Source organism: Anarrhichthys ocellatus, unplaced genomic scaffold, assembly GCF_004355925.1.
Source record: "Anarrhichthys ocellatus isolate YVR2014 unplaced genomic scaffold, GSC_Weel_1.0 scaffold27, whole genome shotgun sequence".
Taxonomy (NCBI): Eukaryota; Metazoa; Chordata; class Actinopteri; order Perciformes; family Anarhichadidae; genus Anarrhichthys; species Anarrhichthys ocellatus.
This window is the reverse complement of record NW_022280057.1, coordinates 2057951-2079491: the sequence shown is the minus strand read 5'-3', so window position 1 is coordinate 2079491 and position 21541 is coordinate 2057951. Positions and strand designations below refer to the sequence as shown.

Below are 21541 nucleotides of genomic sequence, written 5' to 3'. Positions count from 1 at the left end.
CCCCCATTCATAACTGCTGCACCGTCAGCAAATATACAACAGCATCTAACCTTAATGTGACATAAATGTGCTTTTATTTACAGCAAAACACGTGGATTCAAAGCTACGGGCAGGAAACAAAGAAGCAACAGACGAAGAGCTGGAGAAGATGCTGGATAAGATCATGATCATCTTTAGATTCATCTATGGTAATAATATCTGCTATCTCACTACTTTCAGTTTAGGAGCCCCTCCCCCCTCTCTGTTCTTAATATAATAATGTGTTGTCATTTTAGGAAAAGATGTTTTTGAGGCCTTTTACAAAAAGGATCTGGCCAAGAGGTTGCTGGTTGGAAAAAGCGCCTCTGTGGATGCTGAAAAATCGATGTTGTCAAAGCTGAAACATGGTGAGTTTAATCCTGAGAGTCACTTCTTTACAAAAACACTGAAGTACATCACAGAAAGGGAATCCTCACCCTGAATTTGGGCTGTCACGATATCTGATTTGTATTACCCTGGCCACACGAATTCACAACAACAATATTATTGTGTGTATTATTAACATGATATCAATATTTGATTTCTTATTGCCAACAGCAGTATATTGGGACACCCCTAACCCTGAATACACATTGACTTGTGACCTTTTGGTGTTTCCTCAGAATGTGGAGCAGCGTTCACCAGCAAACTGGAGGGGATGTTCAAGGACATGGAGCTTTCTAAAGACATCATGGTGCAGTTCAAACAGGTCAGCACAAAAATAGTCGGTTAAATCTATAAGAGTGTGCTTGTGAACGTTGTATTTGATGCAATGAGGTGATGTGTACGGCAGTTTAGTTTTCACACAGACAGGAAGCGCTACGTGAACAATGCAGCTCCCTCGTTCATTTCAGTGTGCCCTCTGTGTTGACACAGTAGGGATCCAGAAACAGAAGGCTGCTGACTAAAAACGCAGAATCATTAAGTATGGCAGGTGGATATCACATGTGTGTCATTTGTGTTTCTGTAGTATATGCAGTGCCAAAACATTCCCGGCAACATTGAGCTGACAGTGAACATCCTGACGATGGGCTACTGGCCGACCTATGTCCCGATGGAAGTGCACCTGCCTTCTGAGGTTAGTGCTGTGCAAACAGAGAAAAATGTGCTGTTTTTATAACCTGCCATGCAATAAATGTACCGAGTGTTGCTTTGTAACGCCTCCGTTATCCTCGTTCAGATGGTGCGACTGCAGGAGATCTTCAAGACCTTCTACCTGGGCAAACACAGCGGCAGGAAGCTGCAGTGGCAATCAACACTCGGCCATTGTGTCTTAAAAGCTGAATTTAAAGAGGTAGATGACTAATAAGAGAATGCTCTGGTGTGTTTCCACTGAATACAGCATCATGTTAATTGTGTTCTTTGATTATTCTTACAAAAGGGCAAGAAGGAGCTGCAGGTGTCGCTCTTCCAAACACTCGTGCTGCTGATGTTCAACGAAGGAGAGGAGTTCACCTTGGAGGAGATCAAACTGGCGACAGGAATAGGTTTGTGTGATCACATCAAAGTTTGGTTGTCAAGCACTCATTAAGCAGCACCACTGATCTAAAAACAGTGTTTGTGTCTGTTTTGTTTACAGAAGACAGTGAACTGCGCAGGACTCTGCAGTCACTAGCTTGTGGAAAAGCACGCGTCCTCACCAAAATCCCCAAAAGCAAAGACGTGGAGGACGGGGACAAGTTTTCTTGCAATGATGACTTCAAACACAAGCTCTTCAGGATCAAAATAAACCAGATCCAGATGAAAGAGACGGTATGATAATATCTTGCAGTAGTTTCCTCACTTAAAGGTTTTGGTGATTTATCTTAACTAGTTGTTTTCCTCACAGGTGGAGGAGCAAGCCAGTACCACGGAAAGGGTGTTTCAGGATCGTCAGTATCAGATCGACGCCGCCATCGTGCGGATCATGAAGATGAGGAAGACTCTGAGCCATAATCTCTTGATGTCTGAAGTGTACAACCAGCTCAAATTCCCCGTCAAGGTGATTAAAACAACACTGAATCGCTTTATTTCATTGATTTATATTAGTATATGAGCAGGGGTTATTTTGTTAATTTGATACTGGGTTTTTGAAAGTCAATACTTATATTTCAGAGTCTAAAAAATCCTTAAGAATTTTGACCACAATATGCACTTAGCGGAACATCTTAAAGTTAAATATTTTTCAGTTTATGTGCTCTACAAACTATGAAACTGTGACACTGTTTCTAAATTTGCTTCGACATATATTTGGAATTTCTATAATGCTATTTCTTGTTATTTATGAAGCGACAACTACGTCAATATCTGCATTCTGCAATATTGCATGAAATCTCGATAAGTACAGACTGTTTGAGTAATATTTCATAGAAGCACCTTCCTGCCAACAAGTTAGTGCCGCCATTAGCTGAAAGTACTCTGTGTGAATAAAAGTTGACTTTAGACAAAGCTACCGGGATAAGATCTAAACTGGCTTGTGTAAGAAAGACTTAGTAAGTTACATTTAGTAAGTTAAGACTTGGTGAGTTACCCTGTGAATGTCACATGGCATGAATCTGCTGTTCACTGCGATTACCTCACACCTCAAAGTATAAAAATAGCCAGAAATGTCGGCATGTGCCTCGTGTGTTGACCTCTACCTCCTCTCTGTCCTCCCTTGCAGCCTGCTGACTTGAAGAAGAGGATAGAGTCTCTCATTGACAGGGACTATATGGAGCGTGACAAGGAGAACCCCAACCAGTACAACTACGTGGCTTAGAGAAAGAAAAAGTGACTGAGAAAAAGAGATGCAGATGGTCTATTCAGGCTGAGGTGATCGGTCTCTAAATATTTTGCTCCAATGGATGTTAACCATTATCATCTTCAACCCAGCGACCGACAAGTGAATGGATACGGCTCGACAGGATTTCTGTCAGGGGTCTTGTGATCCTGTGGACTGCATGCCCATTGAAAAGAAAATATTGTCCATATTTCTCAGTACCTCTGAGAGAGTCGGGCTACCGTGAACTCGCAAAGAAGACACACAGATGTTGTCCCGTTTGCTTTTTTTTTCTTTTTTTTTTTTTTTTTTTTTTTTAATAATGGAGAGGAAAAATATTTATTTTCAAACTTAGATTCTTCTTTGTCCATAGTTTAATCAACATGCTCTTTGTTATCAAGTCACTTTTCATCATTTTGTTGCTGACACACTTAACAATGCTCTAAATGTACCACACGTTGGACAGAAAAAGGATCAAAAGATTAAACCGATGCTTGTTTCTGCAGTCGGTGTCCAGTGTGGGACTGTTGGACTAACATTCATAGTGGGGAATTAACAATTTGGGGAATATCTGTGTCAAATGTGTGAACCTGCAGCAAAGTTTTTACCATTTTTAAGGCCTGATAAAGCTGTGATCATGAACATACAAAGCGTTCAAAGCTGAGTTTGTGCTAAAAAAAAATAAAGAAAAAGGAGCACTTATTTTCTTATAGGGTGTATTCAAGCTGCTAAAACACTTCAGTTGTACAAGAATATGCATTTAAGTTTCTCATTTGTTCTGTCTTTGTACATACTTCACAAAAGTGACCATTTCAAATGATCTCATCTGACAGTCAACTGCTTTTTTTTAGGTTTTTTGTTAACCCTTAGAAAGTATTCTAAAAGCACAATGAGATCAGAGGCCCCATCTTCCCTGGTGTCATACCACGTACACACTATATTTTTTTTTTTTGTATGTCTCCCTGTGGGGCTTGCAGGCCTTGATGAAAAGTGGGGGTGATGGGAGAGGATTGCCTCAACACATGAGGGAAAACATGATTGATTAGACATGCCATTGTTTGTATGAGTCTGTTAGATTTATTGCTTCAGATTAAAACAACTGTTTCAATCGGGGTTCTTTTATTCATTATTGATTTTCATCATATATCACTGTCTTGTATGAAAGCAGGAATCCCTTAAACATACACATTCTCGTGAGCCTTGGAAGTCCAATACTGAAGTACATAAAAGAGAGACTACCTCCTTCTGGTCTGAGACCGTCCCTGTCATATGACTTCCATTTCCTGGTACAGTCGGCTGAGCTCCATATACCAAACACCGCTGACTGAGCTATACTATCGGGTTATTTATCTCCTCTCCTGTGGCTGACGCTCCAAAAATATTGAGCGATCATGTATCGATATGCGTCATCTGTTCTATTCCTCGCCTCTGTATTCGGTATGTATCATCACCTTCAATTTGTCTTTAACGTTAAATCAAATGCGTAAAAAGTGAGAGAGAAAAAAAATCTGTTTCTGTGAAGCGACGCGATTGCCGATAAACTTATGGGACACTACGGGCCTGGTGCTTTGGGCTCAGGCTAAATGCTGCCCTGAGAGAATATAAATACATACATATATATATATGTCTTAGTTGCCTGTGGTCTTTAATTTTATAGACATGTGGTTTTTTAGGGTGAATTTACTGTACAGGCCTTAAAAGGAACCCGTTGTATGCTGTTCGTTCGAGTCGTGATGTTTTGCTAAAGAAGCTAGCTTGATCACCAATTGTTACCTACGTCATCAACTTTAAATTATAACTCAGTTAAATCACCGTATGCAGCTCAAGAAGCTACATTTCCCTCCATTTGCTATTTATCTTGCATGCCAACGTATAACTATGCAAACTAAAGCTAGCTTTGAGGTTATACTTCCTTATTACTATTGGCCAGTTGATGTTAGCCATTTTAGCCGTAGCATAAATGTCAGCGTAACACTTGTTTTTAAACTCCAGTTTGAGTTAATGATAAAACCATCTGAGTCATGTCTGCGGCTAAATAACGTTAGCCACAAACACACCACGGTTAAGAGTAAAAACGACAACTAAAATCCAGTTGTCATAATAATAAAACGCATTAACAATTTGTTTACTTTTAAGATTAAGCATTAACGTTAGCTACGGTTGGCAGCTTACAGTTAGTTAGCACCTGTTAGCACGTGACCGTACAACCAGAATATATAATAAACGTTGGTGTTAAGCTAGCGTTCTGTGACGTAGCTAGTTAGCAGACTAGCTAGCCTAAGCTAATTAAGAGCTATACGACGTTAGTTTCACAAAATGAATACATTAAGAATCCAAAGCAACGGACAATAACCGCCATCACTTTAAACAAGAGCAATTTTTTTGTTTCAGATGAACGTTTTAAATGAGGAATCCACTCTGAATTCTTCTGTTGATGCTAGCTAATGTTACATTTATGCTAGCTACTTGATCCGATGTGCTAACTGACAAAATGTTATATTTTGCTTATAGTTCTGTTGTTTTCCTCGATATCTCTATTATTCTCAAATGCTGACAGATACATGGTGTGACACATAAGGTTCTGTAACCTTGTGAAGGCTTTCAGTTATGTTTTCAATGCAAATGTTTTATTGTATCACATAATCCATTTTGTTTCTTTATAAATGTAAATGGCATTATAGCAGCCAGCTATTGTTGAGTTGATGACAAACCATGTATTGTAAATCTGAATGGACCTTGGCCTTGCTTCTGTTAATACTAAACAATTTATCAAAGCCTGTAGAAAGGTACAGGGCTTTGTTGCAGATATGGCTGAATTTTTATTTCATTTAGAATATTACGGAAGTGTTCTCATGTTGTCCAATTCAGTGAACCTGGGGTCATGTAATTGTTGTGTACGTCAGAAATGGCTCATAAATACACTTATCTGACAGGTAAACAATTATATTCCTAGGCATTTTACAGCCTGGAACTAGGTTTTTTTTAACATTGAATTAAAAATATATATTTTTTTGTGAAGAAAGGAACCTATTCATTTCCAACTGGACTAATAATTAATTAAAATAAGGATAATAGAGTCATTTCACTTTTTCCTTTCAGCATTCCAGCTGTCACACGGCACTGAGGTGACTGTCAAAGACAAAGACAACAATTTATGCCTCTATGGCAATCTAATGGTCAACTTCTCAGTCTCCTATGATGTAGCTGACAAGAAGGTGAGTGTCCGATCTTAGTCACAATAAGCTCTACTATGACCGACTGTTTGTTATATGTATTACATCAGGCTATTAGTTTAACAACCTAGCAAAGCAGCTCCCTTCTTATCAGCCTCAACAGCGTGACTATCTGACAACTCACGTGGAAGCAAATGTCATGGAAAGGGGAAATGAGGGGAGTGGAGTCCCTACAAAGCAAATATATTCTTGCTATTCAGCATTTCAGTTAGTGAGTTTTCCTGATCCATATCCTGCGATTATGTCCTTTGAATTGTGCTATAGAGAGCAGCTCACAGAAATGCATTGAAATGTTCTCGCCTGTGCTTATAAGTAATGGATCTGTCATATCAGTCCTATTAGAATAAAGTTAGTGCCATGTTTACAAATGTGAAATTAACTTTTTAACAGTTTTACATCATACTTGTATAATGACGTTTAATAAGGTTACACTCTGCTCTCTTTTAGAGTGAAACAGCGATGTTTGAACTTCCTGGTAATGTCACAACAGATGGAAGTGCATGTGATAACACAAGCTCAACGTTGAAGCTCAATTTTGGCGAAGGACACTCCTGGAGTGTGAACTTTACCATCAAAGGAAAAACGTACCAGGCTGACACCATCACCTTTTCCTACAACCTCAGTGACACAGTCGTCTTCCCCAAATCTGTAGTTAATGGTAACTTCTACACCGCAAACAAAAAAACACACACATTGATGAAAGGCCTTTTACTGGTGCTGACGTGTTTTGGAATTTATTTCAGACACCTTAACTGTCAATGTGAAGCCTCAGATCGCCGCTGTCAGCATGGACACCTGCTACTCATGCAAGAGTAAAGACACGATTGAGGCTGAGTCAGTCAATCAGACGCTGTGGAACGTGCTCATACAGGCTTTTGTCATTAACAACACCAGAAGTGAAAACAGTAAGTGCAGATGCAGCGTCACATCTCATCCGGCCTGTAATACATCTCGCCTGTTCTCTCTACATTCATCGTCTATTCTCTCCCACAGTTACTTCTTGTGCTGCTGACGTACCCTCAACCCCTGTTGCTCCCACCACTCATCCCACCACGACTACCCCTGCGGCTCCTGTCACAAACTCTTCCACTGCCCCTCCGCCTACCACCACCCCGACCCCGACCCCCACCCTCCCCACGCCCACCACTGGAGAGTACAGCATCAAGCCTGATGAAAACAGCACAGTCTGCCTGATGGCCAACTTTGGGCTGCGGATCAGTGTCAACAGCGTAGAGGTATGTTCATAAACGCAGTCCTGTAATGTTGCAATCTTGTTTTACAGATTATAAACGAATGATCTTCCATAGTACTGTTGACGATTTTATTCCCTTCTCTTCCTTTTTAATGTCCCAAGATGAACTTTGAGCCCAATGGGACAACAAGCTCTGGCTCATGCGGAGTCAACAGCAGTCAGCTGGTGTTGACGTCCAACGCAATGACGATCACGCTCACTTTCGCTCATGTAAGTTTGATGAACCTCCCTCGTCAAGTTTTCTCAGTGTTTAAAGGATTATAACCTGGAAGTTTCTATATTTTGACAATATTTCAGGCAGTTGAACGGTCACTGGTTATGACAAATACACTAAGATCAGCTTCACACCAATTTATGTTATTTTGATGCAGTTTTTCTATTTCTTTTTTTCCGTCTGACAGGACACAAAGAAATTCCACCTCCATGCTCTCAACATCACCGGAAAGACGAGCTCTGGTAATTTAGTAGAATCATATCTACCACAAAGACCCGGAACCACACTGAGGAGCAAGCTAATGTTGAGTTTTGTTCTTTTTTTATCCGTGTGTTTCTTTCAAGGTGTGGCGTTTTCTGAAGTGAACACCAACCTGAGTCTGTGGGAGGCGGCTGTCGGCAGCTCCTACATGTGCAACAAGGAGCAGAACGACACCATCACCCGCCTGCTCACCCTCTACACCTTCGATCTTCACGTTCAGCCTTTCGGAGTCAATAAGGGTGTTTTCAGTACAGGTAGGTTATTCTTTAATCTCTCTTAAAACAGACCCGCACCAAAGTGTTTCATGTGTAGAGTCTGGTGGCTGATGACTGTTGAGGCTGTAACGAGCAAGATGGTCTTTGCTGTGTTTGAAGCAACAACATGGATTATATTGTTGTTTTGTTCCAGCACTAAGGCTGGGTGGTATTTAAAAATTGGTACCGACAGTATTACTTAGTTAAAAGTTTATTTCTTGTCTGATAATATGATCAAACAATGTTTTTAATGCAATTTTCCCAAAGGACACAAAACATTTAAGGTCACAAGTTTAAGATATGTATTACATTTTATAGTCTATTTAACAGTATAAACAAGTGTTTATTTGATAAGATTGTAAGTTACCACAATTGACAATCACTTTTTAAAATGTACAATTTTACAGTGATCGACAGCACTGACATGATTCTGTTTTGGAGCTAAAAAATAAGTCACAGACTGTTGCCACCCAGCCTTCATAATACCTAGTTATCCTAACAACCAAGGGAACATGTTTTAATTATAAACGTTTAAAATTAGTGGTCCTCAACGAGGATTCTAAATCAGCAATCGATTGAATTGAGTTCATTAAAATCATCAACACTTCAAAGACAGCGTAGCTTAGCAGTAGCCTGCATCTGCACATTTTGAGACACCACGGCCACTGGCTGATGACGGAGAAACAACAGACAGGAGAATCGTGACACCCCTAATCTCAACTTGTTGGGCTTGCGAAAGTATATAGTCTTTCAGAATTAGAAAAAAATGGACATCATTTTGTGACCCCCTTCAGATTTTTTGCTTGGGTCTCCTTAAGGAGTCCTGAGTGTTTTAACCACTGGTTTAAATCCTAATAAGAGACAATCCTATTTCTAATCAAGTCCATCCCAGGCTACTGTACATCTTCATGATCACTCCCAAATTCATGCACAAATGACCTCCTGCAGCATGTCTTCGTTGATATGAAGTGCATCTACCATCATCCATCATGCCAAAGATTTCCATTCAAATGAGCACAGTGTTACAAGACAAAAATTAAGTGTTTTGGCACAGCTGGTGGCAAATCATCTGCTGTCCTGCTGTTGTTAATCAGAAAATCACTGTTCCCCTGTTGACATAACTCTCTTTTTATCTGCAGCCCATGAATGTTCACTGGATGACACCAGCATCTTAATCCCAATCGTTGTTGGCGCTGCACTGGCTGGCTTGATTCTCATTGTAGTGATTGCTTACGTGATTGGTCGAAGAAAGACTTATGTTGGATATCAGACCCTTTAAATCCAGTTTGCAATCAATATCGGGGGGGGGTTCCCAAGCCTGGTCCTTGGGTTTCATGTGCAATTATTTAATTGGCAAATAACTTGACAAACATCATCAAGAGCCAAAATCTAAACTAAAGTCTCAAAAAAAACAAACATGAGATGCATTATTGAAGTTACTGGTCATTATGAGACATGAAATGCACAAGGAGCATTTTTTGAATTGCAGTTGCCTCAAAGGTTTTTAATGATACTATAATAAGGAGTAAAGATGGAGGGTTGGTGTTTTTGTCAAGGACCAAACTTGTCTACCCCCAATGTTTGTTTCTTTTTTTGTTGTTTTCTGGATGTCTTGTCTTCCTTTTTTCATTGTTTTTTTTTTTTTTGTTAATGAGCAAGCAAGTGCAACATCCACACAACCTTTTTTTTTTTTTAATTTCTGTGATCATAATCACATGAAAGGTGACTCAATATACAATATATAGAGGTTCTTTACATGTAAGGTACACTCTTACATGTATAAATGCCTCTGGACATTAGTTTTTAGCAGGAGATGTGTAGCAATTTAAATCGGTTGCTGAAGGATCCTGCACTTGCTCTGCCGACATTCCCTTTTTGTTTCCACTTGTTTCATCTTTGTGCACATTTTCGTTTTTCATTTCATTATGGTTTGACTGTTCATCCACATAATTATTTACCTTATAAAAGAAAAATAATTTTCAGGAGCCTTTCAGCTTTCTTTCGTTCTTCCCAGAAAGTCATTGACAAGGATGAAGGTCTATTCCACTCGGAAAGTAGTCGAGGGAAATGTGCTTTAGCCGATGTGTGCCCCTGTAGAGCAGGAGAAACATTGGAACCATTGGCCTGATTATGAGGCTCAAATCCTATTAAGAATGTGGCATCAAAGTGTTGTTTAAACATAAATAGACCTTTACTGATGGAGGACATTTCGGTGTCCAGCAGTAAGTCCAGGTGGAACTAATGACGCTAACGATGTCTCGTTTACATTTAGGTGTAACTGTTCTGGAACGGACAAATCCTCGTTAGCGTCATCAATCACACCTGTGCCTTCTCCTGCTGTACGATGTCAAAATGTCTGCTATTTTTAAAGGTCTTTTACTTTTGCACACGCAGAGAATAAACCAGACAAGAAACATCAACTGTTCTTTTTCTCACACAACCGATTTTGGCATTAGGTTTAGAAAAGGGAGAGTTCTGTTGTGTAGATATTCTCTTTTCTGAGGACATTTACATGTGAATGCACTAAGACGCTCTTTAAATGTCTGCATTATGTTGAGACTGTTGTCACATTATCTCACCTGTGTGTCGGTGTGGGCTTGGCCTGCAGCTGGACCAGGGGACGTTAAAGCCCCTGAAAATATTGTATAAACACAAATGAACAAGAAAATATAGAATAATGTCCTTCAGTATTTATAGTTTGACATTTTGTAAACAGTTATTTGCTTTCTTGCTGAGAGTTTGATCTGAATATTGTGTTGGATATGAAGCTTCAGCCAGGAGACAGTTGAGGAAACACTCTGTCCAAACGAAACATGGCGTCGGGCGCCTTCCAGCACCTCTGACACTCACTTAGCATGTGCTATCATGTTGGTTTGATCTTCTCATCTAACTCTCAGAAAGAAAGCACAAAAAGCACTCCTTTTTAAAATGCTCCTCTTCTGGGTGTGTTTGTTCAACAGTGCTGGCAAAGAACAAACGATCCCAAAACCCGTCGTCATATTTTGATTCCAAAATTGCTTAAAAAAAAAAAAAACAATCTATCCTGTGAAACAGACAACATTGTTTTCATGTAGCAAGAAGCTGAATGCAGGTTTTCACGGGAGCTTTTAGGTCAGGGAAATAGTGCAGCTTGTATCAGGGATGGAGTCAAGCCCCAGAATGTGTATTTCTGTCAACCAATGTTACACATGGTAGTTGCTGTGTATTGTTGCTTAATTAGTGTTGTGTACTGTTATCCTTGTTCCAACTATTCAAGACTGGAGCAAAGCAGGCAGCAAACTGCACTGAATATGAGTAGAGAGAGTTGCATTTTGAAATAAGTTGCTTAAAGAATTGGCTTTCGCAGTTACATTTCACATGTGTTGATAAATAGCTCCAAATCAAATATGGGCTTTGATTTTTGCTTATAATTGTTGCCGTCTTGTTTATTTCAGCTTTGTACAAACTCGGTTGCCTTCATTATAAAGATGGGTTTTTGCAGCACTGGTGTAGACGTTTGTGTTTCTCAACCTTAATCTCCTTTGTTCTCAATAAATCATCTTAACAGGTTTATCATCATGACAGCTGTGCCTTGCTTAATGATAAATGTCTCGTTTGTTCATTCAATAGCTCGCTTTTACGGCTAAGAACCCTTTTCTGGTTGGTTTTCCTTCATTATTTGAGAACATTGCACACACGTGTTCAGTAAAGGGAATTTGTGCCGCAAGACCAATCGTGATAACGATAAATTAATATGTCTGTTATGTGGATAGAAAGGATTTCATCTCCATTCGCTCACGCTGTTCGCTATAATAGATTCGATTTCAAAGTGTGTGACAAACTGGAGCTTTTTAGCCTTTTAAGATTCATGGAAATAAAAATGTGTTTCTGCCCTGGACACCCGAGTAAACATTTATTCTTTTTCAAAACTGTTGCTGCTTTCAATACTTCTTAAAGTCAGTTAGCGGGCTACGCCTTTCTTTCAGCCGTTCATGCCTCAACTAGTGATAATATTTACTTTAACGCTTCTTTCCTAAGACATTCACCTCTTTGCTCTCTTCACCCCCATCTAGCTGAGGATTGCCAGGCCGATGCGGAGAACTTCATTGTTCCCATAGCTGTGGGAGTTGCCCTGCTTGTTCTCATTCTTATCGTTCTGCTGGCCTACTTCATCGGGAGAAAGAGAAACATGGCATCCAGCTACGAGACTTTATAATTAACCTTTCCTCGTTTAGATCTTAACGCTCTTCAAAGGATAGTCAGTGAATTGCTATATTTTGACTAAAAATTATCAATGTGTTGTATTGACATTTCCATGTAGTGTTTAGTGCAGACTGTTTTCGTAAACGGCGATAATTCGATATTTTGGGAAATTTGCAAGAGTTGGATGACAAAAATTGAAACCACTCTTCTTGGATATGAAGCTGTAGCCAGTTAGCTTAGCTTAGCAAAACGACTTGAAATGGGTGGACACAGCTAGCCTAAAGCTCATAGATGAACATGATATAACCTATTTGTTTCACACTTACATACTTCATACTTAATTTAATGAAACCGCTCTTCTAGACTTTTCAATTGTTATTTGACTGAATGGATCAAAGTGATAATATAAAGAATACTTTTGGGGTGTTTGAGATGCTGCAGACATTTTCTTTTTAATTGACTTTTTGCACATTTCCCAGTCTTGACTATTTCTTTAAGAATTTCCTTTGCTCGTCCTGCATGACATTAATGTTCACAAACACCAATAAGTAATAACATCTTGAGTGATTTCCTTGTTGTACCTTTGGAATACTTCATCACCCTTTCCTCTGGTCTTAAACTTTCTGTAGGTTCTGATCTCTGTTCTTGCTGCTCTGCCTCTTTTCTCTCCAACTCTTTGTGGACTGTAAACATCCCAAATCCTTCTCTTTAAGTAATATTGTTCCAGCTGACTAAAACCACTAACCTGCTGTCTGTCTCCTCTCTGTTTCTGTTTCTGTGGGTCTGTCAGCTGAGGAATGCTACCTGGACTCTGATTTGAGCTTTTTGGTGCCCATTGCGGTGGGCGTGGCGCTCAGCTTCCTAATCATCCTTGTGCTTATCTCTTACCTGATTGGTCGGAGGAAGAGTCGTACTGGCTACCAGTCCGTATAATCCAACCCAGCTGCTTCTGCCTCTCGCACCCTTTTCAACCCTCACAGCTCTTTAAAAAAAACAACCTTCCCTGCCCGTCAGTGCATCGAAAGCATCCCAAATTTCCTGCTAATTTCTGTTTGCCTAAAAATAACCTTTAGCTTATTTCTCGTACACAGTTTAAAATTGATCCCACCCCTGCCAGCGGTTTCTTTTGTTTTTTGCTTCAATGCCAATAACTAAATCAAGTACCAAAACATTTATGATCAATATTGCATCGTTTGATTGTCGACTGCATGTTTTGAAAATTAAATTTATGGCTGCGAGTAGCCGCCCACCTCCTCCCGCCCCAGAGAGGCCTTTTCCCCTCTCGCTCTCTGTGCTGTATAATAGTATATGTGTAAATTACTCTCTTGTATAGAATGAATGACATTGATTTTTGATGACGTGAATGTAACAAGCAAGCTCCACTGTTGTCATTTGCATCCCAGATGCCGCTCTTCTTGCGTTGTATTAACCTTCATGTAAAATAAATGAACGCCTAAAGGAATCGCTCCCTTTTGCACAAATAGTCAGTGAATTGTAGTTTGATGAAAGGGACACTAACTACGACACTTTACCAGCATTGGGACCAGTTTGTTTTTGTTTTTTGTGGGGAATGTGTATTGTTTCATGTTTCTGTCACCGGCATTAGGAAGATTTATTTTTCTTGAAATGTACACTTCTCTTAAAAGATTTACATTTGAGTATTTGGTGAATCAATGATAGTGTTGTTCCCTTGCGATCTCAAAAAGGTTAACAATTCTGCCACCAGGATCAAATTTGGTTGCATGTACATTTCTTCCTGTACTACCCTTCATGCGATAGTACAGTAACATCGACGGTAATATTTAAGTCACAACATTTCATTTCCACGACCCTCGGTCCTATTTATTCAATCGCTCCCCTCCGACAGTTTCGTGCCTTGGTTTTGTGCACCTCTGAGTTGCTCGCTTGAAGCTTGTCTCCATCTGTGGAAGAATGTGATATGATGAGCTTGTTTAACACAAGTGGGGAACAAATTAAATAAAGTTTCGTTCTTGTTTTGCATCACTGTCATTCTTTTAACGGCTCTGCTTTTAGTGCAAAGTTGCCAGAAGCTTGTGGGTCTTGTGACAAAGCTGAATTCAAAGGTTAACGGCTCTAAACTAAACACTCACTTGGCTGAGGGAACTGCTGTGATTGCTCTAAACGTCTGTTCAACTTTGATCAACAGCGTGCTTTTTACAACCAGGGGCATGACTCTCACTCCAGCTATTACTGGCATTCAGGCAGTTAAGCAGTTTTACACAGAGGTCACACCAGTGGATGAAGGCTCAAGTCTAGTATGAACAGTAAATCTGTGTTTTGTTACATTTTGCTTTCCTTCCTTAGTTTGGTGTCCTTGAAATATTTTTCACATTTCTTGTCATAAAACTCATGTTAGAAAGGTTTTGAAGTGTCGTAACCCTTTTCTTTGCCTGCACTTCTGAAGTAAATACAGAGTTGAGCACAATGTGGGTTTGTTGGTTGATCCACCACTTTGGTCCGGACTGAAATATCTCAACAACTGTCGAATGGTTTGGTACTAAATGTAATACAAATACTCATGTTCCCCATGAGCTTCACGTGAGGTTTTGAGTGAAACGTCTCAAGAACTTGTATCCCGCACCCCAATATCCTCTTATGACACATTCAGCAGACCTTCGAAAAGGGTTTTATGTTCTCAACGATGTTTTCCCCGACGTCAAATGTTAAATGTACATTTCCTTAGGTCAATATGTTGAAATCACCCACCTACAGCTTAAAGCTTACTGATGTTTTACTTCTTGAAACCTATGCCCTCAAATTTGCAGGCAAGACCGTTTTCTCATGGCTGTAGATTCTTTGCTCTTTTTTTTTTTTTTTTACAACCAGTGAGGATATATTTCATGTTGTATAAGTTATGGGAGAGACATGAGCTATATGTTCCCTTTGTTAGGCCTAAAGTAGTTTGTTAGACCTCTCATAAATAAACACTTAAACTCCAGTAACAGAAACACAATACGATACAAATACATTGTATTTAACCATATTGTATGCAATTCCTAATGTGTAATTTTCTGTAGCAGACTTATGAAGCATGTCATCAGTTCAAGGTTATAAAATTGGTCAACGACTGTGGATTTTCACATTTATTTACCTCCAAAAGAATGTAAAGTGTAACAGCAACCATTACTAAATTATACTATTTGTAGAGTTTTACTGAAAGTGAAAGAGTTGAGATGTGTTACAAGCGTTGTAAAAGAAGATGTGGAAGAAAACAGGACATACCAGAATATTGTATTTATTATAAGAACTATAATAGGAATAAATACAACATTGATACCATGTTTAGTAGCAAAGTTCAGACAGAGATTAATACTATCATAAAACAGTTATTTTTTTAAATGGTACAGACCTTTCGCAAACTATTTCACAGTACAGTATGTCTCTTTATTGATCAGTCTTGTGTAGTATTTCATTTTCAAAAGCAAATGTTTTTACAAAAGAAGGCAAGAAGTGGCTTGTGATGCTTTATCATAAATGTATATTACTGCTCTATTCAACAAAAATATAGTAATAGTGTATTTGCAGTCATTTACTATGTCTTTTTTTTTTACTGTGTAAGTACAGTACAAGTCCTGCTTTCAGTGTTTGCATGATAGATAATTCTTACAATATACATGTTTGAAAAATATAATTCAAAACAAATTAGTACACATTGTCTCACAAAACTGTGCTCACAAAACCATGATCTAACCTGATACACCAATAGTTCTAAACGTCTAGTAATGTTTTAAGTCATAATTGGATTTGCATAGCCATCAATGCTAACTATTGGGCAGAGTGTAATTTAGTTTGATTAATCTTGCTAATCATTACAAAGTATCAGGAATTGTAACTCAGTCTATGACACTTGTCCTGTGCTCAGCGATGTTTGTTGTGGGTGCCAGGAGCACGCTCAGGGTACAAAGATACGACAGAAACACAAGAGGAAATATCGACTTCTTGAGGAATTTCTTTCACAGCAAAAGGTGTGGATATTTAAGTAAAAGATGAGGAGAGGGAGATTACATATTTCATGGAAAATAATGGTTCATTACTCGTAATTTTTTCTTGTATATTTTCCTGCCTCGTTGTCACGGGAGCATCCTGCTGGCAGCGATATCTTTGCTTTACGCTCCGACATCCAAGGAGAAGGTCACACTGCCCAGGGAGCGGTCAGTGGGTGAGTCGTTGATGATGCCCTTTCCATTCAGTTTGCATTGTACTTGGATGTGAGCATCGTACTGCGTTAATGCAAAGCGCACAGCCACCACCGGTGCAGAGTAGTTTGCCTGAGACAGAAGTGACACAACAGATGTTATTTCATATTTGAATAAAATTGTGGAGATTCTATCCACAAAGATGAAACTCTCACTCACGTGTCTGGACTTCCCATAGTATGGATAGTACTTCAGGTCAAAAAAGCTTTTAGGGAAAAATTGGACTTCTCCCAAAGCTTCTGGAGGTCCTTTCTGAAAGAGGAAGAAGTTATGTTTTGTTGCATTTTCAGACATTATCGCTTTGATAGTATTACAAGCAAGAGTGTGTTGATGATTACTGTACCTTAACTCCACAAGTCACATTCACTGGTTTGCCCTGGCCAGGTAAGTAACCAAGAATCTATTGAAAAGTAAGAACAGTAAGAAACAAACAAAGTTCTCTTCAACGCCTATTTCGGTTCTATATTTTTGTCTTCAAACTGAACTTGCAGACTAAAAGTAGAGCACAAGTGGCTTCATGTATGTTCATCCTCCCCCTGTAATGGCCACAAGATGTCACTCAATGATTAAACCATGAGCTTCAACAGTCCGGTAACACACTGTGTTCCTGTTTTATGTCCCCTCTTTTGTTTGTACATTTAAAGGCGCACTGTGTCACGGGTTATGGGTGACAGATGCTCGTCTTACCCGGTTCATTCGAAGGAGGATGCATGGCCTTCCCAGAGAATAGCCATAGTTGGGATCCTGCAGCCCCGAACAGTCACCCAACCAGGACCTCCTGAACTCACACGCTTTCCGCTCTGCGCTCTCCTCCAAGTCGTCCTGCATGAAGTATCTGTCGTGTGTGCAACGAATATTCTTCCTCTGCTGAGGACCATCGTTGTACGCTGAAAATGGAGAGTAGGGAGAAAGAGGCAGAGGGGCCGGGGGGGCGGGGGGAGAGGAGGGCATAAATAAACCCTTGCTACAGCAATAGTCTGCCAAACTCAGGCCTCTGATTAAGGAAGCTCAACAAAAGCAGGGTGAGAAAAAAAAAGAAGAACGAATTGAATGGCTGCACTCTGCCCACAAAGAGGCTTCCCTTCCCAGCATGCCCTGCAAGATCCAAATGGAAAAAGGGGACAAAGGTAGTGAAGATGAGGATTAACTCGTTGCATGCCCGCTTAATTTTAAACAAACTCAACAACCTCATCTGACCCCCTCAACTTTTATCTTTTATCATCCCCCACAATTGCCACAGACTCACGTTTTAGATATTCATCCATAGCCCTTGCGTACTTCTTCCAGGACTTGCGTTCAGTGGCGTTGAAGATGATTTCGTGGCCTTCTAGGTGTGGGGCCATCGTCATACCTGCCAGTGGAGACCCAGAGACAGTCAACTGTGCTGAGACTCAAGTAGAACCAGGAGACGGAAGGACAGGGGAGCAGAGAGACGAGAGGAAAGTGACAGCGGAGGATGCAGTGGAGTGGTTTGAGTTTGGAGTTTTATTTACCTGGTGGCATCACTCTATCATTGAAGGTTGGATGGTAGGGACTAATAGACCACATGAGGCAAAACATACAGCCACCAAACATGGCTGCGAGAAACGAATAAAGTACAGCATAGAAGAGGAGGATGAGGCCTGGAAGAGGAGTGGAAAAAGAGCTATTAGGATGAATATTTCTGATGCAGTATTTGCACAAAAGTGTCTTGCATAACAGTTGGCGCAGTTCTCAACAAACCTCTGATATGAGTTGAGAAGGACAATGACCCATAATGAAATTCCTCTTTTGCTCAGACTGTGTGGTCTGTCTGGGCTCCAGACTATCCTTCATCAGGACGGTCACTAATTTGTTTACTCATACAAAAGCACTGTCCTGCCCTCATGTCTGGACTTGCAAATAACTCTAAATAACTAGTAGTTCTGGTGTAAAATTCACCATAGTGAGCTAATGTGAGAATTACGTAACAAGCCCAAGAACAATTTTCAATTAACAGTCCATTAGCAACTAATCAAGCCAAACGTGCCCTAAATTAAATGGCTTTTGCTGTGCGGGCAATTTCACAGGGGACTAGCTACAGCCAGCCTTGCGTCCCTGGAGCCACAAAGGCCTTTCTGTTTGAGCTCAGTGAGAATTCTCCCAGCTGTCCTTTCACTCAGGAACACAGTGAACCTCCGGTTGCCATCGTAGTGAAGGTCTTTTGCAGCCATAGAGGCCCGGCCAGCTCCAAGGAGCCCCAATCACCCCACTCTGGTATTGTGTCCCCTGTTACACACCCGTCTCACAGGACACACAGCACAGACTTCAACTCAGAGCCTTTCTTCATCGGACACATGGGCCCCTCCACAAGTGTGCACACACTGGTTTTGTAGCCGAAATGAGCTCTCGGCTCTGCCCAGGATCCGGCATGTCAGCTCATGCGAGTAACACACACTTTCCTTGGATATCCTCTCTACAATCAGTGGGATCATGTTTGCCATTGTGTACAGTGAAGCTGAGGGAGGGGCTCAACAGCGTCACATGGCAGCCACCCTGGAATACCAAGAGGATGCTCCATCATCATTGACTCAACAAACTCTTCCAGTCTGTTGCTTCTGCCAAATAAAGTGAGCTCTATAGATAATACAACAAAAAAAAAAGGGGGAGAGCATCTCTACGTGTTTAACTGCAAACGAGGGGCCTTGAGCATGTTAAGTTCAGCAATGAGGTCACCAAGGCTTTGGGAAAGAGGCTGTGGAGAGCATGGTAAGATGTAGAGGAATGTGATTTCTGGCCAATGCGAGGCCCGGGACAGTGAGCTCCCGCTGGGGATGCGTCCCCAGGCAGTCTGTTTTTGTCGGGCCACTCTGAATTGTCCATGCACCTATGTAAACATTGAGCATAAGGACACACACACACACACACACATAGACACACACACACACACACACACACACACACACACACACACACTCACAGCACAGTGAGCAGAGTCACTGGACTGGAGAGACATTTCTAACCCCCTAAAACTATCCCTGAGTGCATCTCCAAACACTACATTCAAACACTGTGTCTGCTCTTGTTGAAGACGATTCAAACTGTATTAGTAAGCATTAGACATTAGATCTGTAATGATTGGACACATGCATTAAAAATAAAATACTTTTGCATTAATCCAAACGTTCCCCCGTCATATCCCAACAACATAGATCTTTATCTTTATCGTCAACTCACTCCAGCTCTTCCCAGAGCGACCCATGAATTCCTTGGTCTCTGCATTCCACAAGTATGTCTTAATGTCGTCTATTTTCTGGTAGAGCGTCCTCTCGGGTAACGGCCTGCGCTTCCATCTCTCAAAGTTGAGGTCTTCCTGCTCTAGAGGCTGGTGCTCGGCCAACTCCTCCTGCTCTTCCTCCAACTCCTGGCCATGTTTGAGTATCACTTTGTGAGGCTGGTGGAAAGAAGGAGAGAAAAAGCCCTCACCACACATATTCTTAACTGCTAAGTTCTGCAGTCAACCTATTTTCTTTTCAAATCGTTGCAGGAAAAAAATGGCATGCCTTCTGATCTGAGTATGACAGACGATATAAACTGCCAGCGAGTGCTCTGCATATTAATGAACATCGCACTGATGGTCCTGTCCCCTGTTTCTGCAAATTATAAACCCGCTGGTGACCTCTCTGGCACTCGTTGGGAGAGCTGACCTCCTCTGAGTGGACCCTCCTGCTTGGAGCAGCAGCTGCAGACAGCAGAGCTGGAGGGTCACTCTGACAGCCAGATGTTACTCACTGACTCTCAGCATCCACAGGCCAGGACACACAGATCCCATGAACCACAGGACGCTTGAAAGTGTCACCAAAAAGTCACTTCATTTGGGAAAGTTTCGCTTTTAAAAGAATCTGCTGTTAAATGTTTAAAATGCTGTTATTAGCTTTAAATCTTGTGCCAATAAAACCACTTGATTCTTGACTTTATAATAACTGGGTTTTTCATTAAAGATCTATCAACTCCATTGTTAGTAGGAAAGATGCCTTAATTGCCGCATCTGCTTCAGTGAATAAAGTGATTATAAAATGTTATGTTTCTATCTAATATCAGCACTTACAAGACCTGGTGGATGATTTTTAAGGAGCTTCTCTTCAGCTCCTCCCTCTGTGGAACTGGGCTCCATATTCTTCACAGAAGGAAAAGGTACTTGTTAAACCAATCATATCCATGCCATTGACTGAAAGCATCACTTCTTTACATCTGCAATCTTGCCAAGTTCAACATTTGCACAACAATGCCAAGTCATATAACTTACTCTGCAATCAGACAACACAATGAATTTCATTTAAATAAATCTGACATACCTGTAGTTTTCTTTGCAATAGAAATGCGTCGTGTCAAAAGCCTTCTTGACCCCCAGAGTAAAAAAATAATGTTTGTCAAAAAGTGTTTGGGGATTTCATTAGAAAGTTTTAGGCATGCAAAGGGGACCGGGTGGGAAGGACCTCCTGCAACTAAGCGCGCATCATGGTGAATGAACGCTGGACAGAGAAAAACTGGGGGTGGGATACAAAGTGTTTTTTTGGACCGAGAGACGTTTTGGCAGCGGCATGGACCACGGCACTGCATTCAGTACACGTACACCATCAGTAATTGTCTGCTGAGCTGGGCTAAGACTGAAGCAAACCATGAATACAATATTTATGGCGTATTCCAACACAAGACACTGTTGTCAATCACTGCCTGACTGCGCACTGTAGGCCTATATGTGCACATGGATAGTCGTACAATTAACGTTTTTTACAAAATGTATATTTCATCATTATTAATATTGATCGGGCATATATTTATTATGAAACAAAAGAATCACACATTTAATATTTACATTAGGTAGGCCTATTGTCTCTGCACATGCATGCCCAATGATCCAGTTGCCAACGCCAGCAGCTCCATATAGACTCCTGTAGCAACTGCTTACCATAAGCTCCCCTCTGGAGAAGTTCAAGTTGTCCCTGATCCTATCTGCACGCCGGTCACGTAACGCTCTGTTACCCCATGTAAAAAAGAGTGGGCGCGGGGGACTTTTTTTCTTCTTCTTTTACATGAAAAGAGAATTTGCGTCATGGAAAAAACTGTTCTTTGAGATTTGCGCGGCAATAACGTGCACATGTTCCTGTGTGTGCGTGCTTATGCGTGTGCATGTTACAGTGAAGGCTTTCTCACC

General features: G+C 40.7%; 3 protein-coding genes across 5 annotated transcripts in view; 2 read left to right on the top strand and 1 right to left on the bottom strand.

The window, feature by feature from the left end:
- The window catches only part of cul4b (cullin 4B), a 9290-nt gene extending 5427 nt beyond the window's left edge, over positions 1–3863 (top strand). Inside the window, exons 12-20 of the mRNA XM_031862602.1 lie at positions 84–188; positions 276–386; positions 642–727; positions 989–1096; positions 1199–1312; positions 1400–1505; positions 1598–1770; positions 1847–1999; positions 2660–3863. Coding sequence (XP_031718462.1) covers positions 84–188; positions 276–386; positions 642–727; positions 989–1096; positions 1199–1312; positions 1400–1505; positions 1598–1770; positions 1847–1999; positions 2660–2755 — 1052 coding nt within the window. The 3' untranslated portion in view covers positions 2756–3863. The remainder of the gene's footprint in view (positions 1–83; positions 189–275; positions 387–641; positions 728–988; positions 1097–1198; positions 1313–1399; positions 1506–1597; positions 1771–1846; positions 2000–2659) is intronic.
- Positions 3864–4015: 152 nt separating this feature from the next.
- On the top strand, positions 4016–14152 carry lamp2 (lysosomal-associated membrane protein 2). Of its 3 annotated transcripts, none has more exons than XM_031862604.1 (9): positions 4016–4192; positions 5855–5970; positions 6436–6646; positions 6732–6893; positions 6982–7223; positions 7343–7450; positions 7642–7696; positions 7799–7969; positions 12022–13034. In XM_031862604.1, the coding sequence occupies exons 1-9, from the start codon at positions 4147–4149 to the stop codon at positions 12162–12164; spliced, it is 1254 nt and encodes a 417-aa protein (XP_031718464.1). In that variant the 5' UTR covers positions 4016–4146; the 3' UTR covers positions 12165–13034. The 3 variants fall into 3 exon arrangements, with proteins under 3 accessions (XP_031718464.1, XP_031718465.1, XP_031718466.1); XM_031862605.1 differs by having other exon boundaries at positions 4017–4192; positions 12942–14152; XM_031862606.1 differs by lacking the exon at positions 12022–13034 and adding an exon at positions 9109–11521 and having other exon boundaries at positions 4018–4192.
- Positions 14153–15391: 1239 nt separating this feature from the next.
- Positions 15392–20864, bottom strand: atp1b4 (ATPase Na+/K+ transporting subunit beta 4). The gene is made up of 9 exons (XM_031862607.1): positions 20682–20864; positions 20435–20503; positions 19564–19780; positions 17862–17990; positions 17615–17719; positions 17056–17255; positions 16712–16768; positions 16528–16620; positions 15392–16440 (listed from the first exon to the last, which is right to left on the bottom strand). Exons 2-9 carry the CDS (start codon positions 20498–20500, stop codon positions 16279–16281), a joined length of 1029 nt encoding a protein of 342 aa, XP_031718467.1. The 5' UTR covers positions 20501–20503; positions 20682–20864; the 3' UTR covers positions 15392–16278.
- Positions 20865–21541: the final 677 nt, after the last annotated feature.

Coding starts and splice junctions, on each gene's coding strand:
- atp1b4 (XM_031862607.1), bottom strand. CDS start 20,500: ATGGAGCCCAGTTCCACAGAGGGAGGAGCTGAAGAGAAGCTCCTTAAA. Junction 19,781..20,434: donor AAAATCATCCACCAGGTCTT/GTAAGTGCTGAT, acceptor TCTTTCCACCAG/CCTCACAAAGTGATACTCAA. Junction 17,256..17,614: donor TATGGATGAATATCTAAAAC/GTGAGTCTGTGG, acceptor CTCCATTTTCAG/CGTACAACGATGGTCCTCAG.
- lamp2 (XM_031862605.1), top strand. CDS start 4,147: ATGTATCGATATGCGTCATCTGTTCTATTCCTCGCCTCTGTATTCG. Junction 4,193..5,854: donor ATTCCTCGCCTCTGTATTCG/GTATGTATCATC, acceptor TTTTCCTTTCAG/CATTCCAGCTGTCACACGGC. Junction 6,894..6,981: donor CAACACCAGAAGTGAAAACA/GTAAGTGCAGAT, acceptor TCTCTCCCACAG/TTACTTCTTGTGCTGCTGAC.